The sequence below is a fragment of the Rhagoletis pomonella genome, unplaced genomic scaffold (assembly GCF_013731165.1).
Source record: "Rhagoletis pomonella isolate Grant_MI unplaced genomic scaffold, Rhpom_1.0 Rhpom_scaffold_00577, whole genome shotgun sequence".
Classification (NCBI taxonomy): domain Eukaryota; kingdom Metazoa; phylum Arthropoda; class Insecta; order Diptera; family Tephritidae; genus Rhagoletis; species Rhagoletis pomonella.
This window is the reverse complement of record NW_023459131.1, coordinates 16,110-43,255: the sequence shown is the minus strand read 5'-3', so window position 1 is coordinate 43,255 and position 27,146 is coordinate 16,110. Positions and strand designations below refer to the sequence as shown.

General features: G+C 36.4%; 1 protein-coding gene across 1 annotated transcript in view; it reads left to right on the top strand.

Moving 5' to 3' along the window:
• Positions 1-7,339: 7,339 nt before the first annotated feature.
• The window catches only part of LOC118751170 (neuropeptide SIFamide receptor-like), a gene marked incomplete at its 3' end in the record, with an annotated part of 32,076 nt that continues 12,269 nt past the window's right edge, over positions 7,340-27,146 (top strand). The window contains exons 1-2 of the mRNA XM_036485941.1: positions 7,340-9,337; positions 22,494-22,607. Coding sequence (XP_036341834.1) covers positions 8,409-9,337; positions 22,494-22,607 — 1,043 coding nt within the window. The remainder of the gene's footprint in view (positions 9,338-22,493; positions 22,608-27,146) is intronic.

The following is a 27,146-nucleotide window of genomic DNA, read 5'->3' as shown; positions in this document are numbered from 1 at the left end:
CTGCTGGAGCGATTTTCAAGCCGAACTAGCAGCTATTAAAGCATTTGAATGTGATTAAACACAACGAGGTTAATTATGCGGTGTACTCTAAATACGTTGGAAAATATGTTGACATGGTTGGTAAGAGTGCGATATCAGGCAGATGATCTTGAATACTTTGTTTGGAAAATAAATATGGTTTGTAGAGCCCTCATATAGGATAGCGGGTAATTGATGGCCTAAATTAGATATGAGAAGATCAAGCCCACACTTTCGACTACAGTCACAAGGGCCACTGCTTTCTGGGAACGCATGCCAAGATGATGGGTCTTTTGAATGACTCCAGTCGTGGTTGACGCGTATTCAAAGAAATTGAGAATGTTGAGCATTACATATACCATTGCTCGGTGTCTGGCTAAACTGACATGTCACTAGTTAAAAGTATTATAAAATCTATCGACTATATCTAATTGATAAAATTGTATAACTCACATAAGAAGGAGAACTGATTTTTCGCTTTCCTTGTAGCGCAGGGCAGTCTAATGTACATACATTTTTACATAGATACGAAATCAATACCCATTGAAGAATTTATTTACCTATGTGTAGGTAAGTATGCACCCTAGATTACCTACATTTTATTTGATATATACTAATTTGATACGAAGTCACCGAATACCCTAGCTGTCACGCAACCAATCAACCTGTAAGACATTCCCTGGGGGAGAATTCGCATGCCTTTTAAATGTTTGTGTGTGCGATTGTATTTGGGTTACCTGCTTATTGTGAACAAACTTTTGTGTAGGTAAATAAACGAGTGTTCATACATACATACAAATGTACAAATAAAAGCTAAAATTACACACTATTATGTTTAGTGCGATTTCTTAGAACGTTTCTATAAAAGGAGAAAAAATCGAAACTAGTTGACTCGCCGTTTTCTGGAAAGGATAAAATTTATACATATACTATGCAGTGCGGAAAGGTCACAAAATATTTGTATGCCTTTTTTAAGAATATACTACCAAAGATTATCTTTTTTAAAAGGAGCCTTTTGGCAGTTAAATACGATATTTTTTTTTGAGTATTTATTATATCCGTTACGCCGTTATCCAGCAGACTCGAGACTGGTGACTATGGATGGCCATTCAGTTATCGACATTGTTATCGATACAAAAATCGGCCCATGGCATTTTATAACAACACATCGCATTAAATCACATGATATGACAAGGCATCACATCACATGATATGCCATCATAGCATATGATATCACATCATAAGACATCACATGGTATGACATAACACGATATGTCAGACACACCGTGTTTTTTAAGGTTTGGACCCACTTTGCGAGCGTTGGCTTAAATTGTTTGGTGAAGCCAACTAGCAACATTAAACAAGTCTCCGCAAACGCTCCTTTGTGGTGTTGTCGTGCTAGTCCTCTTTCTAGTGTTGACATTTTCAGTTCAATCGGAGTGTTTCCCTCCTTTTCTGAGCCGAACACTATGTCACTCCCTCTCTTGCAAAAACACTGCAATTGGGAGGTTATCAGAACTAAATATTTATTATTATCAAAATGAATGACCATATACTACGTTTATATGTAAGATATTTGAAAAAGGGTAATAATAATTTTTCAAATACCTAACTGACTGTTTACACAAAGGTGATTTTTTTTCAATGTTGCTTAATCACTGAAAAAGAAAATAGACCCAAAAAAAATGGCAACGTCTTGCGCTTAATAGCAAGTGGTATGTACCACTTATCAATACTTATTTGCGTAACTTAGTTTTTACATGTCGATGGTACTCTGTAAGAACGACGCAACTGCAATTTTCATATTTTTCAGTAGAGCGAATTAAAGATTTTACGCATCGTAATTTAGCAATAATATGTCTTGGAACGGAATTAGTCCGGATTATATGCAGTCATTCTGGAGGAAAAATTTTCAAGCTTTCACTAAGCTATCGACAGGTTTTGACTCATGCCAGACAGTTACAATTTTGTGTAAATAGAAACATTCACATTTTAGAGGTGTTTCAGCCTAATTTTTGGTGGCAAGCAATTAGCAAGTTTGTCATTTTCATTCCACAACTCGCAAAACGTCATACGTCATACATAAAGAGCCAGTTGCACTCTAAAACATTCTGTCCTTCAAGTAATATATTTCGGTAAGTTTTGCGTCGGGCACATTCAGTGCTTGCTATTTCGTCAGCTCTCTTAAAAAGTCCTCCATTAGTTGAGATTCAACAGAGGCCTCAATAGCCGCTTGGCTATCCGAGAAGATATTGAAATGAATATTTAAAAAAAATATAAGCTATAAAATAAAAAGCAAAAATATGCAAAAGGCACAAGCATTTATTGTAAAATGTACTAAAATATGCGTAATAAATATGCAAAAACAGGTATTTTTGTAAAATATGCAAAATCATACATTTACTGCAAAATATGCAAAAATATTCATTAACAATTGAATGCCATTTTAAAGGCAATTTCATGATTCGTAAAGCAAACTTAACCATTTCTATTTGAAGATGACCATTAAACTGTAAGAATACATTGATTGCATGCCATTTAAGTATTATGCAGGCTCAGAGTATTTGAATTCCTAAATTATGCCTTCTTAATCCGTTGTCCTATTTAGGTCAAATCTGGTATATGCAATTTTTAATTTAAGGAATCTGAGCAAGCACAATACTCACTACTCTCTGTATCTCTGCTAAGGAGCAGAGTAATACATGCCGAACTGGGGTACCAAAGCAGGGCCGTATATGCAGTGAGAGGCACCCTACAGGGAGGAGTGCTATCACCTTTACTATGGTTCATGATCTTAAACAAACTACTGGTAAAGCTGGACTCTCAGAGAATCAAAGCGGTGGCTTACGTCGGTAATGTAGCGATACTGGTATCGGGTCAGTTTCCTTCGGTCATAAGTGAAATTATGGAAAGGACTTTAAAGATAGTAGATTCCTGGGCCATAAGCTGTTCTCTTAGCGTAAACCCGGAGAAAACTGACCTTATGCTTTTCACAAATAAAACAAAATTACCAAATTTTAATAAACCAAGGTTCCGAGGAACGGAACTGGATCTGTCAATGAAGGTGAAATACCTTGGAGTTATTTTGGATCCCAAACTTAACTGGAAACCAAACATTGAGGAGCGTACTAGGAAGGCCACGGTGGCTCTCTATGCGGCCAAGAGAATGTTGGGCAACAGATGGGGTTTGAAACCAAGAATTGTGCACCGGATGTACACAGCTATAGTCCGACCCATAATCTCTTATGGGGCGCTGGTCTGGTGGCCAGCCCTTACTAAGGATTACGTAGTTAAAAAGCTAGGCGGAATTCAAAGGTCAGCAGCCGCTAGCGTAACAGGCGCAATGAGATCCTAACCGAAGGACGTTTTGAACGTCCTTCTTTACTTATTACCTATAGATATCTTCAAAGAGAATTCAGCTGCTAACAGCGCCATCAGACTGCGTGCCCTGGGGCTCTGGAAGAAAAGACCGTTCGGGCACGGTTCCATCCTAGACGCAATATCGTCTGAAATTAAAGCGCTGCCCACTGACTATATCCTGTCGAAGGCCTGGGTTCACCACAAACCCCGCACGAAATTCCCAAGCCGCAGTGACTGGAATCAGGAAGATTTCGGGTACTTGCAGGGCTTAACTGTCTTTACGGATGGGTCAAAGATGGAATGCGGTTTTGGTGCTGGGGTCTTCATTGAGCAATATAACCTAAAATCATCCTTCCGCCTACCAGACTATGCAAGCTTTTAAGGAGGCAGTAAGGTACATCAAAGACAATGTACCCGCGAGAACGCAAGTGAACATCCTCTCGGATAGCCAAGCGGCTTTTCAGGCACTTTCCTCTAACTCTATTAGATCTCAGCTAGTGGATGAATGTAGGAGAGAGCTGGCCTATATCTCTGATCAATACGAAATTACCCTAATATGGGTCCCGGGACATAGGGGCATCTACGGAAACGAGGCAGCGGACGAACTAGTAAGGAGCGGCTCCGCACTGGATATGTCCCACGCGGTGGACATGGGCGCCTCGCTCAGGGAGATTAAGACAAAAATTACCGAATTTTATCATTCGAAGGCCAGGCAGAGGTGGAACTGCACAGGATCCTACAGAATTACCCGGCAGTTCTGGGTGTCCTACGACCCACTCAAAACCAAAGCTCTCTTAGGAATGAGCAAAAGAAATGCCTACAATCTTACTGCAGTGTGCACAGGGCACTGGCCCGTTGGGGTACATGCCAAAAGGAAGGAGTGACAATCCACTTAAACCAACCAACCAACCAACAATACAATTTCGAGCGTTTTCATTGATCCCAGAAAATTATGTTGACCTCAATAGGACAGAGCTCGTTTTCTTACGTGCACTTCCTTTGGGAAAACTAAAAGCTGGCGGCGGTACCTCTTACAACTGTCCTAGAAAAGTTAGTTTCATGAAGGATTATTACTATACTAAATGCTAACATTTTAGTCTTATTCCCGCCGCATTGCAGGATTTTTTTGTTTACGTGACTGACATTTTTTGCCAAAAATTGGATTTGCTCACCGAAGCTCTTAGCTCAAGCCTTATTCACTCATTTTGAAATATACTAGCCAGAAATGCGATTGCTTTATAAAAGAGAAAACCATTTTGAAATGTGAGTGTTTTTACTCTCTACAAAATAATTTACGCAACCTGCCACCTCACATAAACGGGTTTTTCATTATCTTGGTACGCGGTTTTGTGCTTTAAACGACGATATGTGTAGCTGCAAATTATTTACTAAGCCTTTACTTCAGCATATTGGACATATTCTCTTTCAGCTCGTTAAATCAAACGTGCAAAAATAGCAAACCCTTCTTCTTCGCTTTAGCTAGTTTCCTGCTAGCAAAAGTAAATGGATAAAGCTCATTTAACGAATACTGTTAATTAACCAAAGCGCCGAGAAGTATGCAATAGTTTAAGTGTAGACACAATAACTTCCTGTTAACTTTATGCGCTATCTCTTACCGGTTACCGGTATCAAGTAACGCACATAAATATGCAACGGTTTTGTGTGAATCGATAGAAGTTATTTCCATTCAACAGAGTTATGGTGAATAAATAGAGGTGGTATCGCGGTAATGAATCAACGTGAACTCACACACTCACAACTCCTACATATACTCATCTTGTAGGGAATGTATCTAACTATAAGCCAACTTTAAGTTGATTAGGAAGGAGCTAAAAGTCACTTATTATCTGTATATACTCTTTGACGAAAGCTAACTATATTTCTATGGCGATTGCCGCGAAATAGTCAAGGGTGGTTTACCTCTGCATTAGATGTAGTCAAGGCTGGTTACCTCTGCATTTGATGTAACTTGTAACTAACTACTTTTGGACATAAAATATCAATAAGAAAAACAAAATAATTTTTTTATTTTATTTTTTTATTTTTATTTACTTTATTTATTTTATTACATTTCATATTTGTTTACATATTCTGCTGTAGGTAGCCCCATATTCGAACTCCGCCAGATATAACTTCATAACTTATTTGTCCTCAATTCGAAAAAGGATTTGCGAAGTGCAGGATATTTAAATAGAAACGAGTTTAAAGAAAACAATCTCCTTCATTACTCCTGCATTACTTGTCAACTAGTTTCAAGTTAGCTTTTTGTAGCTACCTACAAGTTACACATTTTATAGAAATCCCGCGAAAAAGCTAACTACAAGTGCGTTATTTTTTACCAATTGATAATTTTTTTCTGCAGGACAGTACGGGTTAAAGGTTTGGTACACGACTCGAAGACGAGCATTTTCAGCAATCAGAATATATCAACATTAGGGCTCTTCATCTAAAGTGATAACGGCATAAATTGCTTAAATTTACCGGTTTATCCGCATTCTGTCATGAACGCACCTTGGTAAATAATTGCATTAAATTGTTTATTATTTAATCTATCTGGCCAGTTACGTTTCATTCTTGCCTCGTCCATTTTGCTAATTTGCTTTTTATGGTTGAATTTTGCTGACGTCTACTTATGACCAAATATTTGATTTTCAGTAACCGATTTATCAATTACTACCAAACTCGGTGCATTTAATAACCTTGGTAAGACTGTTATAGTCTTTTAGGTAGTTTAAAGAAAGTTGGAACGACGAAAGTTGATACCTGTGCCGGGTATATAAAATTGGGTTTCGCCCGAACTTATACTTCTTTACGTTTTAAGTAAGCATTGGAAAATGTCCTTCGTACGCCATGTACGAGTATGTACGATAATGGCGATGTACGATATGGCGTATGAGTAACATCAGTTTTCATCGTTAGTAGCTAATTTTTTTATTTTACAAAGTAACAAGTTTTAGTAGAAATGGGAAAAGTCACAATAACAGCTATATTCTGGTTCAGTGACAAATTCTTGTCAAAGTTTTTTTTTACGGAAAAATATATGAAAAAGTTCAAAATTGGCAGTAAACAAATTTTTGTCACCAATAAAGAATTGGGCTATAAATCTGTTATTTATTCAAATTTTCCTTGTTATAGTGCGTTTTTTTCATTGAAATGAAAATATCTTGAGAGAATGACTTCAGTATTCACATATTTCGACGTTTTTTTTTGTCATTTCAAAACTTGTGACTTTCTCTACAGTGTAATCACTGAAATTGTTGAATGAAAACTTTATTAGTTGAAATTTTCCATCCAGACGGAACAATGTTATAAGTAATTTCATTTGCCCAATTTCCACAGGTAGGGAAAAGGACTAAAATTCCAGAGAAAAGTTAGTGGATACAAAGCAACGGCTTTTTCTTGAGCACTTAATTTTAGTCTGAGATAAAATGTGATTTACAGGTTTTTACAATGCTTTTTGTAGAAAAAAGTTTCTCACAAAAGTTATATAAGTATTTTTTCCATATAATCCGAGTCGATGGTCAAAGCATGTACATATATCCAATAAAAAAAAAAAACACGTCTTCCGGTAATTTTAACCCACTTCCGGTGTCGAAAGCGAATAGTTGATATTTTTGCGTTTTCTAGTAAAAATCATTATCAGCCCTTTCAGAAGGTGTAGACGCGTGGTCTTTGACACCCTGTATAAGTAAACATACGTACATATATAAATGTTTCATATTCTGGTCTGTTTTGGCAAATTTTCAAAAAACCAAAGTAGAACGGACAACCAACAATTTATGACCACTTTTACCAATTTCAATTTACAGTTCTTCATACTCAATGCTATACTACAATGTTATTGTACTTAATACATATTGGCAGTATCGGTAATAATAATAAATCTTTGCTAATTACAGGTGTGGAAATCCAAGCGAATGGGGCTGCATTTATGCTTGAAAGCCCAACAACGAAAATCAGAACAGCAAACAAAACTTGAACTGAACCCAAAGGTGCAGAAATACTGAAATTCAATTAAATTTTGGAACAAAAGCAAACGCTGTACGAGGACTAACTAACTATTGCCGTAAGGAGTAAATGGCAAATTTTGTGATTTCTGAATAAACCGCAAATGAAAGTAGCGGAAGCACAAATTATACGGTGTGTGAACTAACCACATTGCTAGAAAGAACTCCTTATGCAGACGAGTATCACATATGCAGCCAAGCGGGTGCGTTGGTGTGCATAGCCATACAAAACATATTGCAGGCGGAGAAGCAACGAGGTGGCAAAGAGTTGTTCGTTTTTATACTTGAGAGCGTATATATACTTTTGGGTTACCAAGTTTGAATGCAAGCACACAACGTACATACGTATGTATGTATGTATGTATGTATGTAGATAAATGTTTATTTACAAAATGAGGAAAGCTCGCATTTCAAGTTAGTAAAAAAGCCAGTATTTGAATTTCGGAAGTGCAAAGCCAAAAAGTAACTTTGATTGTTGTGCGACTTTTTGTTAAGTACAAGTATTGTGGTTGTGGCAGAAGAGCTGAGATGAAGATAAAGGCAGTGCCGTATGCTGTATATGAGTACAAAGTACATATATGATGGAACGGCGAGAGAGCAAATGAAGTAAGTTTGTAGAGCAAATTGCCTTCTAGCAGTAGCAGGAATCACAAATATAAACTGTGCTACATACAGATGTATAAATGTAATATGAAAGTCAGAGAGGCGTACAGGGCGTATGTGAAACTTAATACAGAAAGTGAAGAAGCATGTACTTGAAAGAGATATGCATGTATGTATGTGTGATTATGAAAATTCAAAGCCCTTTGGCAATGCGAAGTATCTCCAGCAAACATGAACATAATAAAATATGTGTAACTTTACCTGAGCCACTGGTGTGCAAAATTTAATAACGACAGTTGAAATAACGAGCTAAAAATAACAAAAACAAAGTAATACTTCCACACACACACACACGCCAACCGGCATACACCCCCACGTTCATCGGCCGACGCGCCTATTTATCCACAAATTGTGCACAGTATGGAGCAATTTATGCGCGAATATGCCGTGCGGAGCATCCTGCCACATCTGCACACCTCCGGTGGCGGTGCGGTGCAGCGTTACGTACGCTATGCATTAAACTCGGCTATCGCGAATAGCCGCAGTAGCAGCAGCAGCGGCAACGACAGCCTACTCACCGCCGGCGAACTGGACGCCTACAGTGCCGAGAGCAGCAGCGACTATTACTTTATCACATCAGCATCCGATGCCCAGCAATTGCATAACGACAGTGAAAGTGTCATAGCTGCAGCGCCCGTGACATCCGCTGAACTTATGTCGCAGCGGCTGACCTACAACGAAAGCAGCAATGATGCCGCCGCCGGAAGCCCATCCGTACTGGTCTTATCATCGGTCAAAATGACAATGAAAAATGTAGTCAATTTTGCTAGCACCACAGCTTCAGCGGCAGCGGCAGCGGCATCTACAGCCATAGATGCAGCCACAGACGTGGAGTTTGATGAGGCGTATGGCTTTGACGATATTAATATAACCAGCATTATCTGTGATGATGATACAGCGCAGAATAGCACCGAGGAGGTATCGGCGCTGTCGACTGTCTACTTTAAAACCGCCGTCTATCTGATGTACATTCCGATTTTTGTGTTTGCGCTGCTGGGAAATGGTACTGTGTGCTATATTGTGCAGTCGACACCACGCATGCGCACCGTTACAAATTATTTCATAGCCAATTTGGCTGTGGGTGATATACTGATGTCGCTATTTTGCGTGCCCTTTTCGTTTGTTTCGATTTTCATTTTGAATCATTGGCCTTTCGGCACAGTGCTGTGCAATCTGGTCAATTACTCACAGGCGGTGTCTGTGCTGGTGAGCGCTTATACGTTGGTCGCAATTAGTATCGATCGATATATTGCGATAATGTGGCCGCTGCGACCGCGAATAACGAAAAGGTGAGTAGAAAGTGAAAAAGAACATACATATATATTTATATTGAATTGCTTGCATTTGCTAGTGTAATTTAAGCTTAATTCAAGTTGACTTTAGGAAATGCGTTTGTTTTTTAAGAAAGAAATGACCGTTATTTAGGGAAGAAAAAAATCTATATATTTACTATATGTATATACAATGAATGTCTTGTTAAACAACGTAACATAAAAGAACGTAACATAGAATAACACTACATAACATAACATAATATAACATATCACAACGTAACATAACATAATATAACATAACATATCATAACCAAACATAATAAAGCATAATATAACATCCCATAACATAACACACCATATCCATAGCGTTTTATATTTTTCTTTGTCTATCTTTATCCCTATTACGTTCTTCATATCTAACTTTGTCTATCGTCTCGTTTTCTTTATGGTTTTCTTTTTCTATACATATTTTAATTTTTACCTTTACCTGATTTTTATATTCATTCTTTATTCCTTTGCATATTCATCCCCACCGTTTTCATTTTATTGAGTATTTAAATTTACCTTCTTTTTGAGTTTTCTTTCTGCTTCTACATAATCAACTTTACCTTCTTTCTTGTATGGTTCTTAATCTACATAAATCTTATTCCTAATAGAATTGATTTTTTCGCTTTCCTTTAAACTATATAATTTTAAATTTGAATAATCAGCTTCAAAATACCTTTATACTAGGAATGTTATCCCGGCCTTTTTAGGTTCCGAAAATCCCGGGCTTCTTGGCAAAAAATCCCGAGATTTTTCGAATTTGTAATTCGCACTGATGGCAATAATAAAAACCAGTAATGGCTGTATTTCTTTTTTTTTATACCCGAGCGCACTTGTGCACAAGGGTATATTAATTTTGTTCACATAACGGTTGTTTGTAACAGCCAAAACGAATCGAGATAGATATAGACAAATGTATACATAAATGATCAGGATAAAAAAAGAAATCGATTAAGCCATGTCTGTCTGTCCGTCCGTCTGTCCGTCTGTCCGTCTGTCCGTCTGTCCGTGTACACGATAACTCGAGCAAAAAATTGAGATATCTCAACGAAATTTGGTATGTAGGTTTCCCTTAATCCAAGGTAGGTTGCTATTGAAAATGGGCGAAATCGGACTGTAACCACGCCCACTTCCCATATAACGGTAATTTCCAGAAATACGAAAACTGCGATATTTTAGTAACTACTGAAGATAAATCACTCAAAATTGGTATTTACAATAATTTTTTGACAAAAAATAATAATATTATACATTTTTGGAAAATGGGCGTTGCCACGCCCACTTATGGTTACATGTGTATATCTTGGTAACCGCTGTACCAATTTCTACCAAACTTGGCACAGTTGTCGGCCTTCGCACAGCATACAAAATCGCCTAAAATTTTTAAAATCGGACGATAACCACGCCCACATCCCATATAACGGTAATTTAGAGAAATACAAAATCTTCGATAAATCAGTAAATATTGAAGCTAATTTATTCAAAATTGATGCTTGCAACAATTCTTTACCAAGAAATACGTTTGTGATAAATTTTTGGAAAATGGGCGTGGCACCGCCCACTTATGATCACATATATGTATCTCAGTAACCGTTCTACCAATTTGTACCAAACTCGGTGTGGTTATTGTGCTTGCCACATATAAGCAAACCGTTGAAAATTATTGAAATCGGACTAAAATAACGGCCGCTTCTCATATAACGGTAAATTTCAGAACTGCTTGAAACTTCAAAATTTCGAAATCTAAGGACTCTAATTTACTCAAAATTGATACGCCCCGGCTTACCATATAGCCGTAGCTTTCGGTAAGGCGAAAAACATATATTTAATACGTGCGCCGGGTATTTAATGTTCGGCTCTGCCCGAACTTAGGCTTTCTTACTTGTTTATTCTATAACTAATATTTTTTTATATGTAAAAATCTTAATATTCGCAAAACCATCGGCCAAATAAAGTAAAATTGCGTTTTTAGTTTTTCACTCTGACGTCACTAATTCAAAAATGATTTTAAAAATTTAGTGAAATTTGCTTAGACAAGAAGTGTGGGCATCAAATTAAAGTGGAAATACTGTAGAATTTAAACAGATAAAATGTTTTGGGGCATAAGGACTGGTAAGTATTAAAAATGCCCTTATAAAATTTTATCCTTGATATATCGCAATATTTGTTTTAAAAAAAATTATATGTTAAGGACTTATATAAACTCGATAACACCCTCGAATTTCATCCTTCTAACTTTATCAACTTAAAAAACTACTTATTCGTCCTTGTGAATCCGAAATTTTACTTTATTTTTTAATTCTGAAGAAATTTCCTCTTGCATTTTGTACCCATATTTTCATTCTACATTGCATTGAATTTTTTAAATATTTTTTTGGAATCAATCATTTCTTTGAAATTATGAAGACCTTTAAAATAAATCCTCACGTCAGAGCGAAAAAATAATAACCAAAAATCCCAGGATCGTAAAAGCGAAAAAATTGTCATCCTTACTTTAAACCATATATAATTTTCCAAACCAAAGAAGCAGGGTTTAGCTCTAAAATGGGTTAAAGAGAGCATGTTTGCCTATTTGTGTACAAGGTTATAAGTGAGTAAAAGCTATTTAAGTCTGAACTGGCCCAAACTGGTTTCGATGTAAGCTCGAATTGGTCAAAAGTAAGCCCCAAATTGGTCCCGAAGTGAACCCAAACTAGTTCCGAACTAGTCATTAACTAATGGCGAAATGGGCCTGAACAAAAAAACGTCTCAAAATAAATTTAATCAATGTTTGAAAATGATCTATCTGATAGGTGGCCGCCAGCAGAGTTAATGTAGGCATGGATTTTTTGTATGGCATTCCGCATCTCGTTCGTCAAGATTGGTATTTTTGAGCGTCCGCGGCTTAGATAAGTAAACTGGTATCGTCCAGTAGTCGAAATTCGACAACATAAACTTTTGAATTTTACGTGTCACCAATACTAAATCCTTTATGCGAATTACTATTTTGAAGTCCACCAGCATAATATATAGCAAATTTACAGGAAAACTTAAAATCGAATTGCGAACGTTAATACGGCATTGATTAATGCTAATTCTACCAAGTCTCCTGCAAATTTCTTCAGTAGCTTTTGAAATTAGACCGAAAAAGAAACCTCGACTTTCATTTTTTAAAAAATATGCATATGCATTTGTATGTATAGATGAGATGTTCATCATTGACTAATATGTAAGTACGGTATTGACAACATATGTTGCTGTGCCAAATTTCAGAACGTTAGCATAAGCGGTTCCAGAGATAAGCGAAATAGTATACACCACTTCTTACTCTCTGCTTTACCTTTGAACCATCCCGTTCGTTCCTCGGAGGAATCTATGTTTCAAAGCCATTTTAAAAGCTGAAATCTGCAAATATTGCTTATTTAAAGCGGCTAAATAAAAACATTTTAGAGCTTTTCGCCATTCACAAAATTCAAAAAAGCAATCAAAACCAACAAAATTTTTTATAAAATCTCTTTTAAGCCTCACTTTTGCATGTGCATTTTTTTTATTATGCCGGTACTTGCATGTCATCAAATGTTGGCTGTCGCACAAATTCATAATACGTAATACTCGAAACTAACCTTTCCACTTTAAAATTTTGGATGTGTGTACATGGCGCGTCAAGTGTCATGAAAAAATTTCACATCAGGGTATTATTATTCCACCATGGATTCGAGTGAAAACAAAAAGAAACAAATGAAATAACGGCGAGAGAATTTTTCATCAATGCTAGCAAACACCAAAATTCCTAAAGTTGGCTCTCAGCGATTGTGCCTTATAAATATTTTTGTAGTGAAAGGAAGGAAGCTAGTTAATTGGCACAGAGCTCGTTCAAAACCTTTGCAGCCGACAATCACTTGTACATATTTTGTTGCAAATAAACAACCGTATGGTCATAAAAATTTCATATTGACGCGTGTCTGTCGAAATTCACCGTTTTTTTGCACTTGGAGCGTCTAATAAAGATTTTGTAGTGAAAGAGCGAAATCCGGAGAAAAAATTGCACAATTTCATACATGCGCTACACTGTAAAAATCGCGACTACTACATGCACGCACGTAAATAGAAATCTCTGTTTTATTGAATTATTCATTTTTCTCATTACGCCCATCCCGCCAACAGAGTAGCACACAACTAATCCATGGTATTACTCCACGGAGTACCGACCTTTTGGCAACGCAGCCCAATAAGCATCGCGCAGTGATTACGATCCTTAAAACATGAGCAATGATCGGGTAACAACAAGTTGGTGTAGATAAACCAGTTGGTACGCTATTGCATTACATAGGAGCATTTTGAAAGCACTACAATATGGCCCAACGATTTTTGCAGGATAATACTCGTAACCAAAGTGATAGGCAGCTTGCCAGCAGTAAAAAATTCAACAACAAACTTTTGCAGTAATAAAGTTGCTCATCCGATACGTATGTATGTATGTATGTAGGTAGGGCCAAACGCACCAACATTCTCGGTTACATCAGTGATGAGCAGCGCATAGCAGGCAGAACTCCATAAGCAAGTGCAAAAGTTTTGCATATTTACTTATGTATGTATGTATGTATACCTGTGTACTTGATTCGAGCAATAAATGCGTGCTTCTAAGCTGAGCGGATTTGGTGCAATTGGCCGCAAGTTACGCAGTTGCGCGTAGTTGTGTTTGAGCCGTTCAGTGCAAAAATTGATTAACTCCATCAACAAAAAGTTGGGAGATGCGATCAAGTAATGTACATTATTATTTTAAATTCCATTTATTTTATAAAATCAAATAAATAATGTTGTTATAAGTATTATGTACTATTGTATGTCATATAAAGTTATTAAAAACGTAACGAGTTATAATTATATCAAATGCTTTGACATTTAAGCATTTAAGATTTTTCGAAAAGTGGAGTTAATCGATGTGTACACTGAACGGCTCATTTATGTTCGCATTTACTTGCAACCAACAACTAATGCGTAATGTACGATGTCGAAAAATTGCGCTGTAAAGAAGCAAAAAAAAACAAAGAGCAATTCGCGGGTATCAGGCAAACATATGTTGCTAACCTGTCTGTTGCCAAAGGGCCGCATAAACATAAACGAGCTCATAAAGTTTATGGTTGTGTGTGTGTGTGTTAGTACTAAGAATAAGTTTGTTTCTAGTTGCCTCTTCAAGCGCTTACTTCCGTTGGGTTTTACATGTTTTTAGTTCAGTGCTTTTTGACATTTATGACATAAGCATGCAAGAATTTTGTGTATAAACTACTGCGCTGGTTAGTTGGATGGATTTATACCTACATACGTACATATGTAAATATGTCTATGAGCAAGTAGATATATGTTTGTTTTCTTTCAACGATTTTAGCATGCGGAAACAAAGAGTTTTAGAGAATTGTGTACGTGGTTGTGGTTTTAAACAATTTAGACTGTAAGTTCTTATTTAAATACCTTCCATATTTTGCATGATTGATTTAATTTTAAAGGAATTTTAATACTATCGTAAAAATAATGAGTAAAGGCAGACATCGTAGTATCGAAGAAGACAGCAGAGAAGCTAAAGTTATATTTTATACTGTAGATTTTTAGTTACGACATCGATCGCTTGACAGGTAAGTTTGGGATCGGTAAAGGTGGCATACCTCCAGGGGGCTCACTTACATAGCTAATGAATGTTCATTGTGTTACCACTGAAAAGAACAAAAAAAAAGATTATCCTGGAACGCTATACAAGGTAATCAAATAAAAGAAGAAAATCGCTGGGTGCTATATATGAAGTTCCGCAAGCAGCTGATGTCCACTTTAGAGAGTTGCTCTGGGGCAATCATGAAGTACGACCCGATATGTTTTTTGTATTTGTCCAAATGCAGTCCCAAGGTTGCCATAGGTACCCCAATAACTTCCCTTTCGCTGGTGATGGCTCCTACGGTGTACAGGCAGTGTGCCAGTTTATCGGCACAGCAGTTTTCCGCAATATCGCTGTAATCCGAAACCAAATCAGTCTGGTGTTGAAGCAATCCGTGGCTATAGAGAGAGAAGTCACGCAGACTCAGACTTGTTTTGATCTTATCAGCACCTGAAGTTCTTTGGGGATACGTAAGAGGATAATCCTGCTTTGGGGATAAATGTTATTCTTATATTCCTCCAGGACAATTGGACGTATCCACCATCTATGCAGCTCGCGTAGATAGGAGTCAGCCAACGGTATGCCAACTCCGCTGATTTCTGCAGCTGAGCAAGAATGATGCCGTCAGGTCCCGGTGACGTTAAAGGCTTGACAGTACTCACATCAATATTCCTTGGTCGGCAATCAGCTATAGCGCTTCCACAGTCGGCCATTAGAAACAATAAATATTGCAATGATTCCTTGAATAATCATTATTAAAAAAATTGCTAAAATAAAATAACATAAACGGCAAAATTTTTTTTCATTTCACTTTTAAATGGGAAATAATACCAACATCTGAGTTTTTATTTATTTCCAACCAAGGCTATGAAGAAAGTAATATTCACAAAATATTTTTACTTATGAAAAGTCCAAAAAAATATAAGCAAAGCATCGTCGAAAGTCTGGAAAGGCACCTTTAGCAAAAACAAGAAATCGTGAAATGCAGACATAGTATTTCGATGAGTGCCCACTCTGAGAAACATTATATTAGGCGTTAATTTATTTCTTACTTCCCATATACACCACCCCATTCGAAGAAGTAATAAATAGAATATTCATAAGTATGTACATCAATAAGCTATTACGTACCACCCAACCTGCAACAGCTCACACGTCATCCATTCAGGCGTGTAACAAACAAAGTGCTTCCACCACAAAGTGGCAAAATTGGCTGACGACGTCAAAGCGCCTATCGATAGAGCGCCAATCGTAACACGAACAGCTAAAATAGAAACAAAAGCACACAAAGCTATGTATATATGTACATACATATTTGTGCTTAGCATACAAAGCATGTTTGGTGCCATGGCGCTTAAGGCGTAACGTAAATTTACTTAGGAACTTAATATTTCGTTATACGGTCGAATGAAAACTAATGGAAATTTAGCGCCATGCAACGCCTTCAAATTCATCGCAAATAACTATTTAATGTACACTCATATGTGTATGCTTACGCACTGACGCAAAGGCTTGAAACACACACACACACACACACACAAAGCCATACAGTACTTTAGTTGGTGGTAGACCAATTGGTTAACAGACAAGTGGACAAACAATGGTGTTGGCAGGCTGACACAATCAAGTAACGCTTTAAGCTGTTAGTCAAGCGCTCAAGCATGTCAGCTGCTTGCTGTTCATTGAGTCAGGCAAACAATGCATCGTAACGCACAAAAACTCTTATACGTAGTGTAGTGCAGACCATGTTAAACCATTAATAAAAAAAATTTGAAAAATAAAAGAAATACGCTAAATATTTATTTTTCGAAAATCAAGAGTATGCTGTGCTTTTCGAATGCGAAAAATCCTCATATGCATACAATCGCTTCGATATTCTTGATATTCAATATTTGCCTCTCAGCGGTTACATATTTAGCTGCACCCGCAAGTGCTCGTTTTTATTGAATAAATACAAATAGGCCATTAATTAAATGTCATTCAACTAATTGTTGTCGTTAACATGCGCTAATGGGCATTAATGTACTAAATGTTTGTTTTTCTTCTTCTTTGCATTTACACTGTTATCGAGTTTCTGAATAATAACGGCATTATATTTACATTCATACACACATATGTAAGCCGCGTATTGTTTAAAACTCATAAACGTCATTATTATTAATTTTGAAGCATCAATAAATGAATGCACATTGGATAGTTTGAGCGAAACAAATAAAAGATGTTACATGTGTTTTCTATTTGTGAACAGCTGCTAGTTAATAGCAATAATGGTTGCTCACCACCGTTGGACAAAAACTGTCAGAGGCTTTTATTTAAAAACCAAAATATTCAAAAACACTGGAGAGAAATAACTCTAGCCATATTTAATGAAGTGAGGCGTCCTAATATTATTATTAATAAAATCGAGCTAGTTTTTATATTTCGTTTATTACTCACTGCAGTTGTTAAAGATTTCTTATTAATTTTCATTAACTGCATTATTCATATTATGTAAAAAAAAAAATGTTTTTATGCCATTTCGTTCATTCTTTCGTAACCGAAGAACGCTAGAAAAAGATAAAGGTTTTTTGAAAGTAATAATTTAATTTTTCTCTGCAATATCGCCACAACTCAGAATTTTATGTTTTTTGAGTTATATAGCCGATTATGTTTATAAATAACCATATTTTTCTGTGGCATATCGACATATGCTCAATTATTACCAATCCGAAAGGAGCGTAGTTTTACCATTTGTAACAGAAGTAGGCAACCCTTACTACTGAACAGTGGCACATCATCATCATCGGTAAACTTGAAACTTATACTTTATTCTACTAGCTACAAACCCGCATACTCAGAAACTTTCTAGGAAATATAATTAAAAAAGATTGAAATTTTTACGGAAGTTTGTTAAATTTATTTTATTTTTTAATATTGCACACAGTTTGAAACTTGGATTTACACAGGCTTTATTAAAGAATTATTCTTTCCGAATGAACTATATTTTTATAAAAAAATCTTCAAAAAAAAACTATTCAAAATATGGTGCGGCTATAATTTTTTCGACCATTTTATTTATATATACGTATTCGGCAGTAGATGAGTTTGCAGGGGAGCGTGCCACTATTTTTTAGCTTCCGATACTTTTCTGTAAACTTTAGTGGGAAAAGTTATAGTCCAGTATCCAAAAATGGAATCGGTAAACCGGGGAGAATCCGCATTTCATCCACTTTTTATTTCGGAACTATTTTTGCCATTAACCGCAATTAACTTGTGTATTTACTTACATATGCTGTGATAAGCTTATAAATAATTCCCTTGACCTGCGCCATCTGGATTTCAATATCCGAAATACACAAAATACACACACACACTTTTTGTTTCCTTCTGTCAGTTCCAGCAGCCTTACTGTTCTTGCTCATGTATGCGTTTGTAAAATGCTGACGAAAGATTTTTTTGTGAAAAATCAATTAATGCCCTATATTTTGACCAAATAAGATATTAATCAAAATTTCTCATTTACCAAACGAAAGGAAATAATTTGATTTTTTGATTAAAGAAAATGAATACAAAATCACTCGAGCGGGGTTCGAGCAAGTTGCTAACAAAAAAGTAACACATTTTTTTCAAAAAAATTTTTGCCTTAAAATGCTAAAATTTTGGTAAATTTATATCAAAATTAAAATTTTTCAAAACAATATTGCTATTATACATAAGAACTGATATCTCTGCTAAACTTGATTTGCAAGAGCACTTTATAGGCTTAAAATGGACGCCGGAACAAACCAATATTTAGCGTTGTTTATACGCCAGAACACAAACTTATGACTTATGAAAATTGACATTTCGATAAACCTGGTATTTTTTCTTTTAAACGATGCATTTTTCTTTCCAAATGCTTCACCGCTCCTCGTGCAATAAGCGTTTGTGTGAAGCTCTAAAAATCACAGCTATAACATTTACGCAAGGTATCCATACCGAAACGTAAGTCGTATTTTACGTGAATATATGGGTTGAATTGCCATTTATTCCGTTCGCTTAAGTAAAACCTTAACTTTTTAGTTGACTCAATTTAATCGAGTGTAATGTAGTGTAGAAGAAAGAAACACCGACAGCAGTTCTAGCTTTAATTTTTCCATTAAATCAGCAACCATATATTTTCCTAAATCACATGCAATAAATTGAGGAACGAAATTAATAAATTTCTTGCAATTAAGGGAGACCACACAGCGTATACGTAATGGCATTGTGTGTTGAGCCGAAGTTTATGCTACTCATACTAAATACTACATACTACTAGCCTGCCCCTAACAGTACTGCGAAGCATTTTATTTAGTACTTTTTGTCAACAGCATAATTTAATATTAAATACCGCGAGTGCCACAAGCAGCTCAACTTATGTGCCATCATATTTCTTCTGCACGCTCGCGCAGGGCAGCCCTTCACTTTAGCGTAGCCAAACATAGCCCTTATACATACGTAATAATAACTAGTTGGCATTATGCTAATACATACTTAATTTTTATGATGAAAACCAAAGCACTGCTGGCTTTTATTGACAAACAATGGCATAGATATGATGTATGTATGGCGCAAACTGGCTGAGCATACGTCTAGATATGCTTTGGCTTCATAGTTTATTCATAAAGCATGCACACATATTTATGTACGTCCAGTATGAACGTACTATGTATGTATTTGCTTAAGCTTGGATAAATGCTTTCATGAAACTTTCAACGAGTCCGTTGTTGAGCCAATTTAAGTACATAGACAGAATATGCAGCATTGAGGGGTCACTGGGCTCTTTCTACTTATACATGTATGTATTTTTCTTAACTACATACATATAAATATTTAACAATTATTTTCCTTTTACACACATTAGTACATATGTACGTACATATATATTATATGCACTCGTCTTCTGATTATCAACTCAAATATTCTTCTTTTTCCTCTTCTTTATTGGCGCTGTGACCGCCTAAGCGATTTTGGCTGAGTCTAAAACAGTTCGCCAGTAGTTTCTCTTTTGTACCAACTGACGCCAATTGGAAATGCCAAGTGTAGTCAAGTCCTTCTCCACCTGGTATTTTAAACGGAAAAGAGGCCTTCGTCGAATTCAGAGATAAATGAACTCAATCCCAAAACTATGAAAAATGGTGGTATATGAAAACGTTCCCGTAGCCGTTGAAAACAGCCAGGGGGTAACCCGTATAATCTCAAATTCTGATGACACATTTACCTTTAATACTGAGATGAGGTATTCTTCGAATGGAAATATGCACAGAAAAAACTGGCGTGACACCTTCTGGAAAGCTACATTATCACAGGATGCATACCTGGAACCATTTTAAGCTAAACCTTGAGGGATTATATTCTTGCCAAGACCCAAAGACATAAGCTGAAATTGCGTCGCATGCGGGCAGCTAGTCAAACTAATAAGAATTAGGCATTCGTGAAATAAAATTTTACGATCGGTTTGGATAAGGTTTAGCGACTTAACCCCGCTTTGTTTTCGCCGTTACTAAATACGATAAACTGTCAATTTAAATGTACACGCGTATTCAAAAATACCAGGAAAATTGTTTTGCTGGATTCATTCATGTTGCCAACACGCTGCAAGCTTTTGCACAGCGAGAACAGAATACTACTTTGCTGAGGAAATATTGTGGAATTGCACACTTATTTCGCAGAAAGAAATTTTATATGCAATTTGACAGCTTTTTCACGTGAAACAGGAACAGAATATTATGCTTTATATAAAAAAAAAAACGCAAAAGCCGTCAGCAAAAAAAAAAAAAAAGTAATTTTCAAGCAAAAAAAGTTAATTTCAATTCTCATATAAAAATTTAATGGCGGTTTCGTTTATACCAATAAATGTTAATAAATGAAAAGGCAAACTTTTTTGTAGAAACGAAAACCATATACGAGTATAGTTAAGTTATTCATAATCCAATAATCGGATCTAAACCAAATTGCTATGGAGCCATCTCTGAGATACTTCCTTTCCGATAGAAAATCAAAATCCGACAGAAGATCTAAATCCATTGACATGGTTCAAGGTTATCCGGTAACATACATAATACAAATATATATTCCAACGAATTGACAACCTTGTCCTTTTTTGAAGTCTGTTGAAAATAAACGCGATTTTGCAGCCGCTCAAAATTTGCACCGGATTCGATTATTTTTAGGGTTCGGGTAAACAATGAGAATAGTCCAAGGAATTAACTCTCGTCTTAATTTTCATTTTAGTGGAAATAAATATCTTTTATTAACAATAAGACGGTGAGGATAAGAGTGAAATCATATTTTCAATTTAATTTTACAGACGTTTCAAGTTTTTTTGTTATACGATTAATTTGCGTAATATAAATACGAAGACTTACCATTACTTACTTTTGTTAAAAATCCTGCTGAACACGATACGCGAATTTTTGAGCTTTCCGCCATTATATAAAATATTTTATTTCTTAAAGGCGGATTTATCGTTTTAGTTCAGAACTTCTTCATATGTGGTTGCTGTTGCATTTCTCTCACAGAGAGTGAAAAAAAACAGCAACCAAATGGAAGAAAAAGTTCAGTACTAGAACGATGAATTCGCGTTAAAGCAGTTAAAATTCATTAATTGCACGCACACTAAAAAAAATGCTCTGCCGAAGCTGCCCACCTCCGTTTAAGATCCTAGGTAGACAAAGTCTTCCACTACTTCAAAGTTATAACTGCCAAAAGTGAGGTGTGCCGCAATATGCCACGACTTCTCATGTGTTGCCACAGGGTACTTTGCCTTGTCCTCGTCCACTGGTAGACGTGCGCCTGTAGCTTCGTTTTATAAGCTGAAAAATGCAGCGATGCCGTCTCAGGGTTTCATGCAGAAAATATCAATATCATCCGCATACGCCAGCAGGATAGTTTTTTTGTTGCATATGGTGCTGCTGCGTTTCAGATTTGCTGCTGGTCTTAGATACAGGAAAATACTTTATATTTGGTTGAAGCCCTAACTTAGCTAGAGAAAACCTTGACCAATCTCCTTTTTTATATGTCGCCATTTCTACCATCCACTGAACTGCATAAAAAAGTTTAGTATTCGACCTGGTGAAATTCGACATACCTACTATAAAAAAGGCACTGCGTTAAAGCAAAATTTCTTTAGCAGAAACCCTGTTTTTTTTTTGTTATTTCTCTAAACAAACATAAAACTAATGTGTAAACACTTACACAAATATGTATATGATTTACTGCGGTACATCACGACGCACATAAATATGTATTTAAAATGGACGCGAAAACATTACTGACTAAAACGACTTCACAAATGTACTTAATTTATATTCATAATAACACAATAACACAATAACACATAAAGCCAATTCATATCAAGCTGCAATGCATATTTTAGCTGAATGTATTCTTTCACTCGAGACAAAATCTTTTTTTTTTTGGTTTGCAGTAGATTAAGTGTTTGAAATATCCATAACATGAAAGCTTTTTATTCATTTTACGCATTATTTCCCTCTCCCATAGGCTTGCAAAGTTCATCATAGCTGGAGTTTGGTTCATTGCCTTGGCCACGGCGGTGCCCATACTCATCGTATCCAAGTTGACACAGCCGGAGCGCTGGTTTGTCGAGTGTCAGCGGTGAGTGAAAATCATTTATATTTTACACTTTTATCAGCAGGATATGTATGTATATTTATGTATAAACGTTCCTCGGAAAATATGCATATTTAAACACAGGAGAGGTCGAATGCCTCCGAGAGATAATTTTTCAAATTAAATATATGAAAATTTATACACGACAAAGTTGGCAACTTTGCTTTACACAAGCGTATTTAGACAAAAGCTTATGTATGTATGTATGGGGGTATGTATTCACTGGAGCATTTTATGAGCTATGCTGCTGGAATGGGGTTTGCCTTGTAACATTTTTCAAAACGCTTTGACCCATTTATTTTCTTTTGACTGCCTGTATCAAGTTGACATATTTGTGGGGAACTGCAAATACAAGGAAGCATTCTATAGCGCACATTTCTAAGTACTCAAGCTGTCAACACAGTCTATGGTTGCCGTGAATAGTATTCACTGAATACTGGTTGGTTGCAGAGATTTGCAAAATATGACATTTTCAATTATGTTGGCTCGCGACAAAGTACGATTCTGAGATGGTAACCAAGCAAAGCAACCAAGCGGTGAGGGAAAAAAATGTGCAAGTAAAAGATTAAAAAACAAGTTGAAATATGAGCACAAAGTCTGCTCATAAAAGTAGTGCGGTATATATGTACATATGTAGATACTCGATTTGTTTGTTGGTTTTGCTCAAGCCCACACAAACTGCTGTGGTGTAAGACATAGCAGTGAAATATGGAAAATACACTATGTGATGGACTTAGAATGCATTTACATAAATGGTTGCAAACTAGTACGCTCACTCAGCCACTTAGCAGCGAAATTCTCAGTTTCATTTTACGTAGCATTGCGGTCTCGTTTATGATTGCAAGTTCCTGTCGCGCAGTCATTGTATCTGTTGAGTGCTACTCGAATACATATATATTAACGTCAGCGCCACCGCTTTTCAAGTGTAACACGGCCTAAATGATGGCTTGATTAAGTGCGCATTCAGCGGAGATGCGACATGCAACGGATTTGCAACATGACAACGCCTCGACTAGAGAGTTAAACTGCTGCTATAATAAGCTGCAAAAAAAAAAAGACGCGAGTTTACTGCTACACTAAACTTTTACAAGACTTTTGCAAACTTTTTTAGCTGTAGTCAATTTTAAAGGTCTCAAAAGAAATATGCAAAATACTATAAACTTGAAATTCAAAACAAGGTTCCAATGAAAGTAAAATGAAGACTTGGATGAAACTCTATTATTTTGATGATGACCACGGTAAAAATTTAAATGATTATCATTTTAGGCTACACAAGTGTTCACGTTCAACAGACATACCACAGATGGTACGAGATGGAGAAGACCTCACTTCCAATTAGCGTCAGCTGATTTAGTGTGAACCTATGCTATCAGTTATAAAGTTGCAATGCTCCATTTTTACATGGAAAAAATGCAAGGAAAAGTCGGAATTCTGCTCCATGAAATTTTTGATAGCCTTAAACTGAGTAATGAGGTTATATCTCTCGTTATTTCAAACCCTTATTTCAACGACTGGCGGAAGGATACTTAGTTTTAAATATTCAATTATTTAACAGACAAATTCCATTTATACTCATATGTATGTTTGTACAAATATGTATAGATATCAAATACAGATTTGAAACTGTTTATATAGTATACCTAATTCGTTTTTCATTGTTAGAACATAGAAGAAATATGTATGTATCCTTAGTTAGCCTGGGCGTATGAGAAACTTTTCGTAAACGAGCATTAGTCACAGGTAGGCCTGGGCGACGTCGACTGCGGTGCGGCCTCTGTTTGCTGTGTGTCGCAGTATTATACTGTTCCGCAAACCCTAAAACTGTATACATAGATATATTTTTCCCAAAGTATTTAATGTATGTGAATAATAATAATAATAATAGATTGGCGCTTACACATATGCTAGTCTTTGGCCGAACTTCTTCTCCGATTTGTGGCGTCTGCCTTGAACTTTTATTAACCGGATATCTGGATTTTATCCGTATACGCGAATATTCGAACGTATATGGATCGAAATCGATAAATTGTGATAACTCGATAAATTCCTGTACATATATACATATGTATAATATATTATATTATGAAAAATTCCAAAAACTTCGATTCCATAAAGTAAAATTTTCTATAACTACCAACTAATTTTTATAAATTATTAAAAATCGGCAACTCCATAATTTCTAATAATACTCAACTCAGCCATACAACTGCGATATATCCGTGAAGATTATAGTTGGACCTCTCTCCAGAGGCTGCCATTCTTCCATTCGCGTCATGTAGCGATGCGCGCAGAGAAGGATCTGTTCGGGCCAGCCTTGCAACGCTTCAATACATTTCTTCCGGTAATACTTAAATTGAAACTTTGAAGAATCGTAGAGTACTCTGACGACGGGTTAAATGAGAAGCCAGAACGGTTTAGCCTAATGGCGAAACAAACTGCGGCAACATTGCCCGTAACATCTGCAAGTGCGATACTGAGCTTAGTGTTAAGCGCAAGATTAGGTATGTTCCGAAGCGCTCGCCCGATTACAACGATGGCTGCCCTTTGCATGCGCTCTATCTTACTAACAAGTGCACGACTCTTCTATGTAGTAGATTCCACCAGACAAAGATTCATATCTTCCTCATGGGGTTTTTATATCAGTAAAGAACCACTGATGCCTTAGTTACTCGCTCCTCAATATTTCTTATTCTCCAGGATCATGGCCAAGAACTTGACCACATCAGAGAGCACAAGTGAACCTGGGTGTGAGGCACTTTACATATCCTCGAAAATAATAAGAGCTTCGTCTTTCCAGCCAGCAGACCGATTTGTGACCAAATTATCAAAGGACACTCATTCACAGTCCCTTCACAACCCCTTCAAGAATGAGTTAACCGTATTTCGGTTTATACATTCTCTTTTGAACGGTAACATGCATATGTACATATGTATTGAGGCCCAAATTATCATACCATCCGGAGAGTTACACCTATATATGGGATTTGAAACAATCAGGCAGGATTTCCAAATCACTTCCAAGTGAACTTCAACCCCTTTCAATCTGAGTTCAAAATGATTTGGGTTGAAATTCACTCGGAAGTCAATTGCAGAACCTTCTTGAGTAATGCATGGTTTACCTATAGCGTAATTACCAGCTGCTTTTAATTAGGTAATTGATGTAAAGTTTAAAATAGCCATATCGCCATAAATACCTACTTATTTTCATTTTATGAAAACTGCACCTCTGGGACAACAATTAGTCCTCAGTATAACGCGAAATCATTTTCATTACAGTAGTCCCATACACAGTTGCAGAATAAAGCAAAAGCAAACAAGAAATAATGCGGCAGCAGAAAATAAATACTAAATAACCTAGCGAAAAACCACATTTACGATTTTAATTACATTGAGTAAATCACCGTAACTCAAGTGTTATCATTTGTCAAACAGTCAGGTAGCAAGAGGCCGCCAGAAAATCTAGTAAAAGAGTTAAGATAAAGATAAAGCATGTTGTTAGAAGAGAATACTTAAAAAGGAAGCCGAAAGTAATAAAAATGATGGATACAAGCTGGAGACGAAACAGCTGACCATCACATAAATGCAACATTGTGGAATGAGATAGGAAATTTAATTTTTCTAAACAAAATGTTTCATGACAACAAATAGTAAAGGCTGCGCTGGTGCGTATGTAGCTGTGTAGAATAATGCGGCTAACTCTTTTATTTGAAAAGAGAAGCAATGTGAGTGTAGATAGAGTATCTTTCTTTGTATACCACATGCATTGCTTTGGTAGCTACTACACTACACAAAACCACAAAATGCTATTTTGTTGCCATCAACTTAGACTAACGTTTTCCTTCTACTGTTACAAAAATTCGTGCAAATGACAAAGGAATTCTGAGTGCATTTGGCATCCTGTTAAAATGTTATGAGTGCATAAGTATTCATGATATTCTGCACTCAAATTAGATTGTAGTAATATGTGTATGTTCATAAATATGTATGTATGTACCAGACATCTGCAACGGGTACATCATTTTCATGTATATTCGAGCATCTAACAAAAACCGTTTTGCATCAAACTCGTTCAATGAGCGACTGAGTTCAGGACGTCATAGCATTCGATTTCTTTTCATAAATATTTGATTGGGATCGACTGCTCGAGTTTTAACTCGAATGTGCACAGAATATGCTTGTTTGGCTATGTTCTATAACAAACTGCTTGAAAGTGGCTATCGCTATATCTACCGCGTTCTGTCCCAGGGAGGTTTTCCCCAAAATCATCCGATCGTACTTTTCCCTGTCAGTTTGTCAGCTTTGCAATTACCATCAATTTTCCATTGTACCCGGCAACCATACATATGAGTTGAATTATATGTAAATATGTATGTTCTTGTTAAAAAAACAACGGCATTCAGTGGTGGACTTCACTCTGTCTATGCGTGAGTCGAAAGCTTTCAGGTCTGCCTTCATGCGTTGTATTTTTAAGATATTTTCGACCACTTGTTGACATAGAGTGGTCGAAAAAATTATAGCCGCATC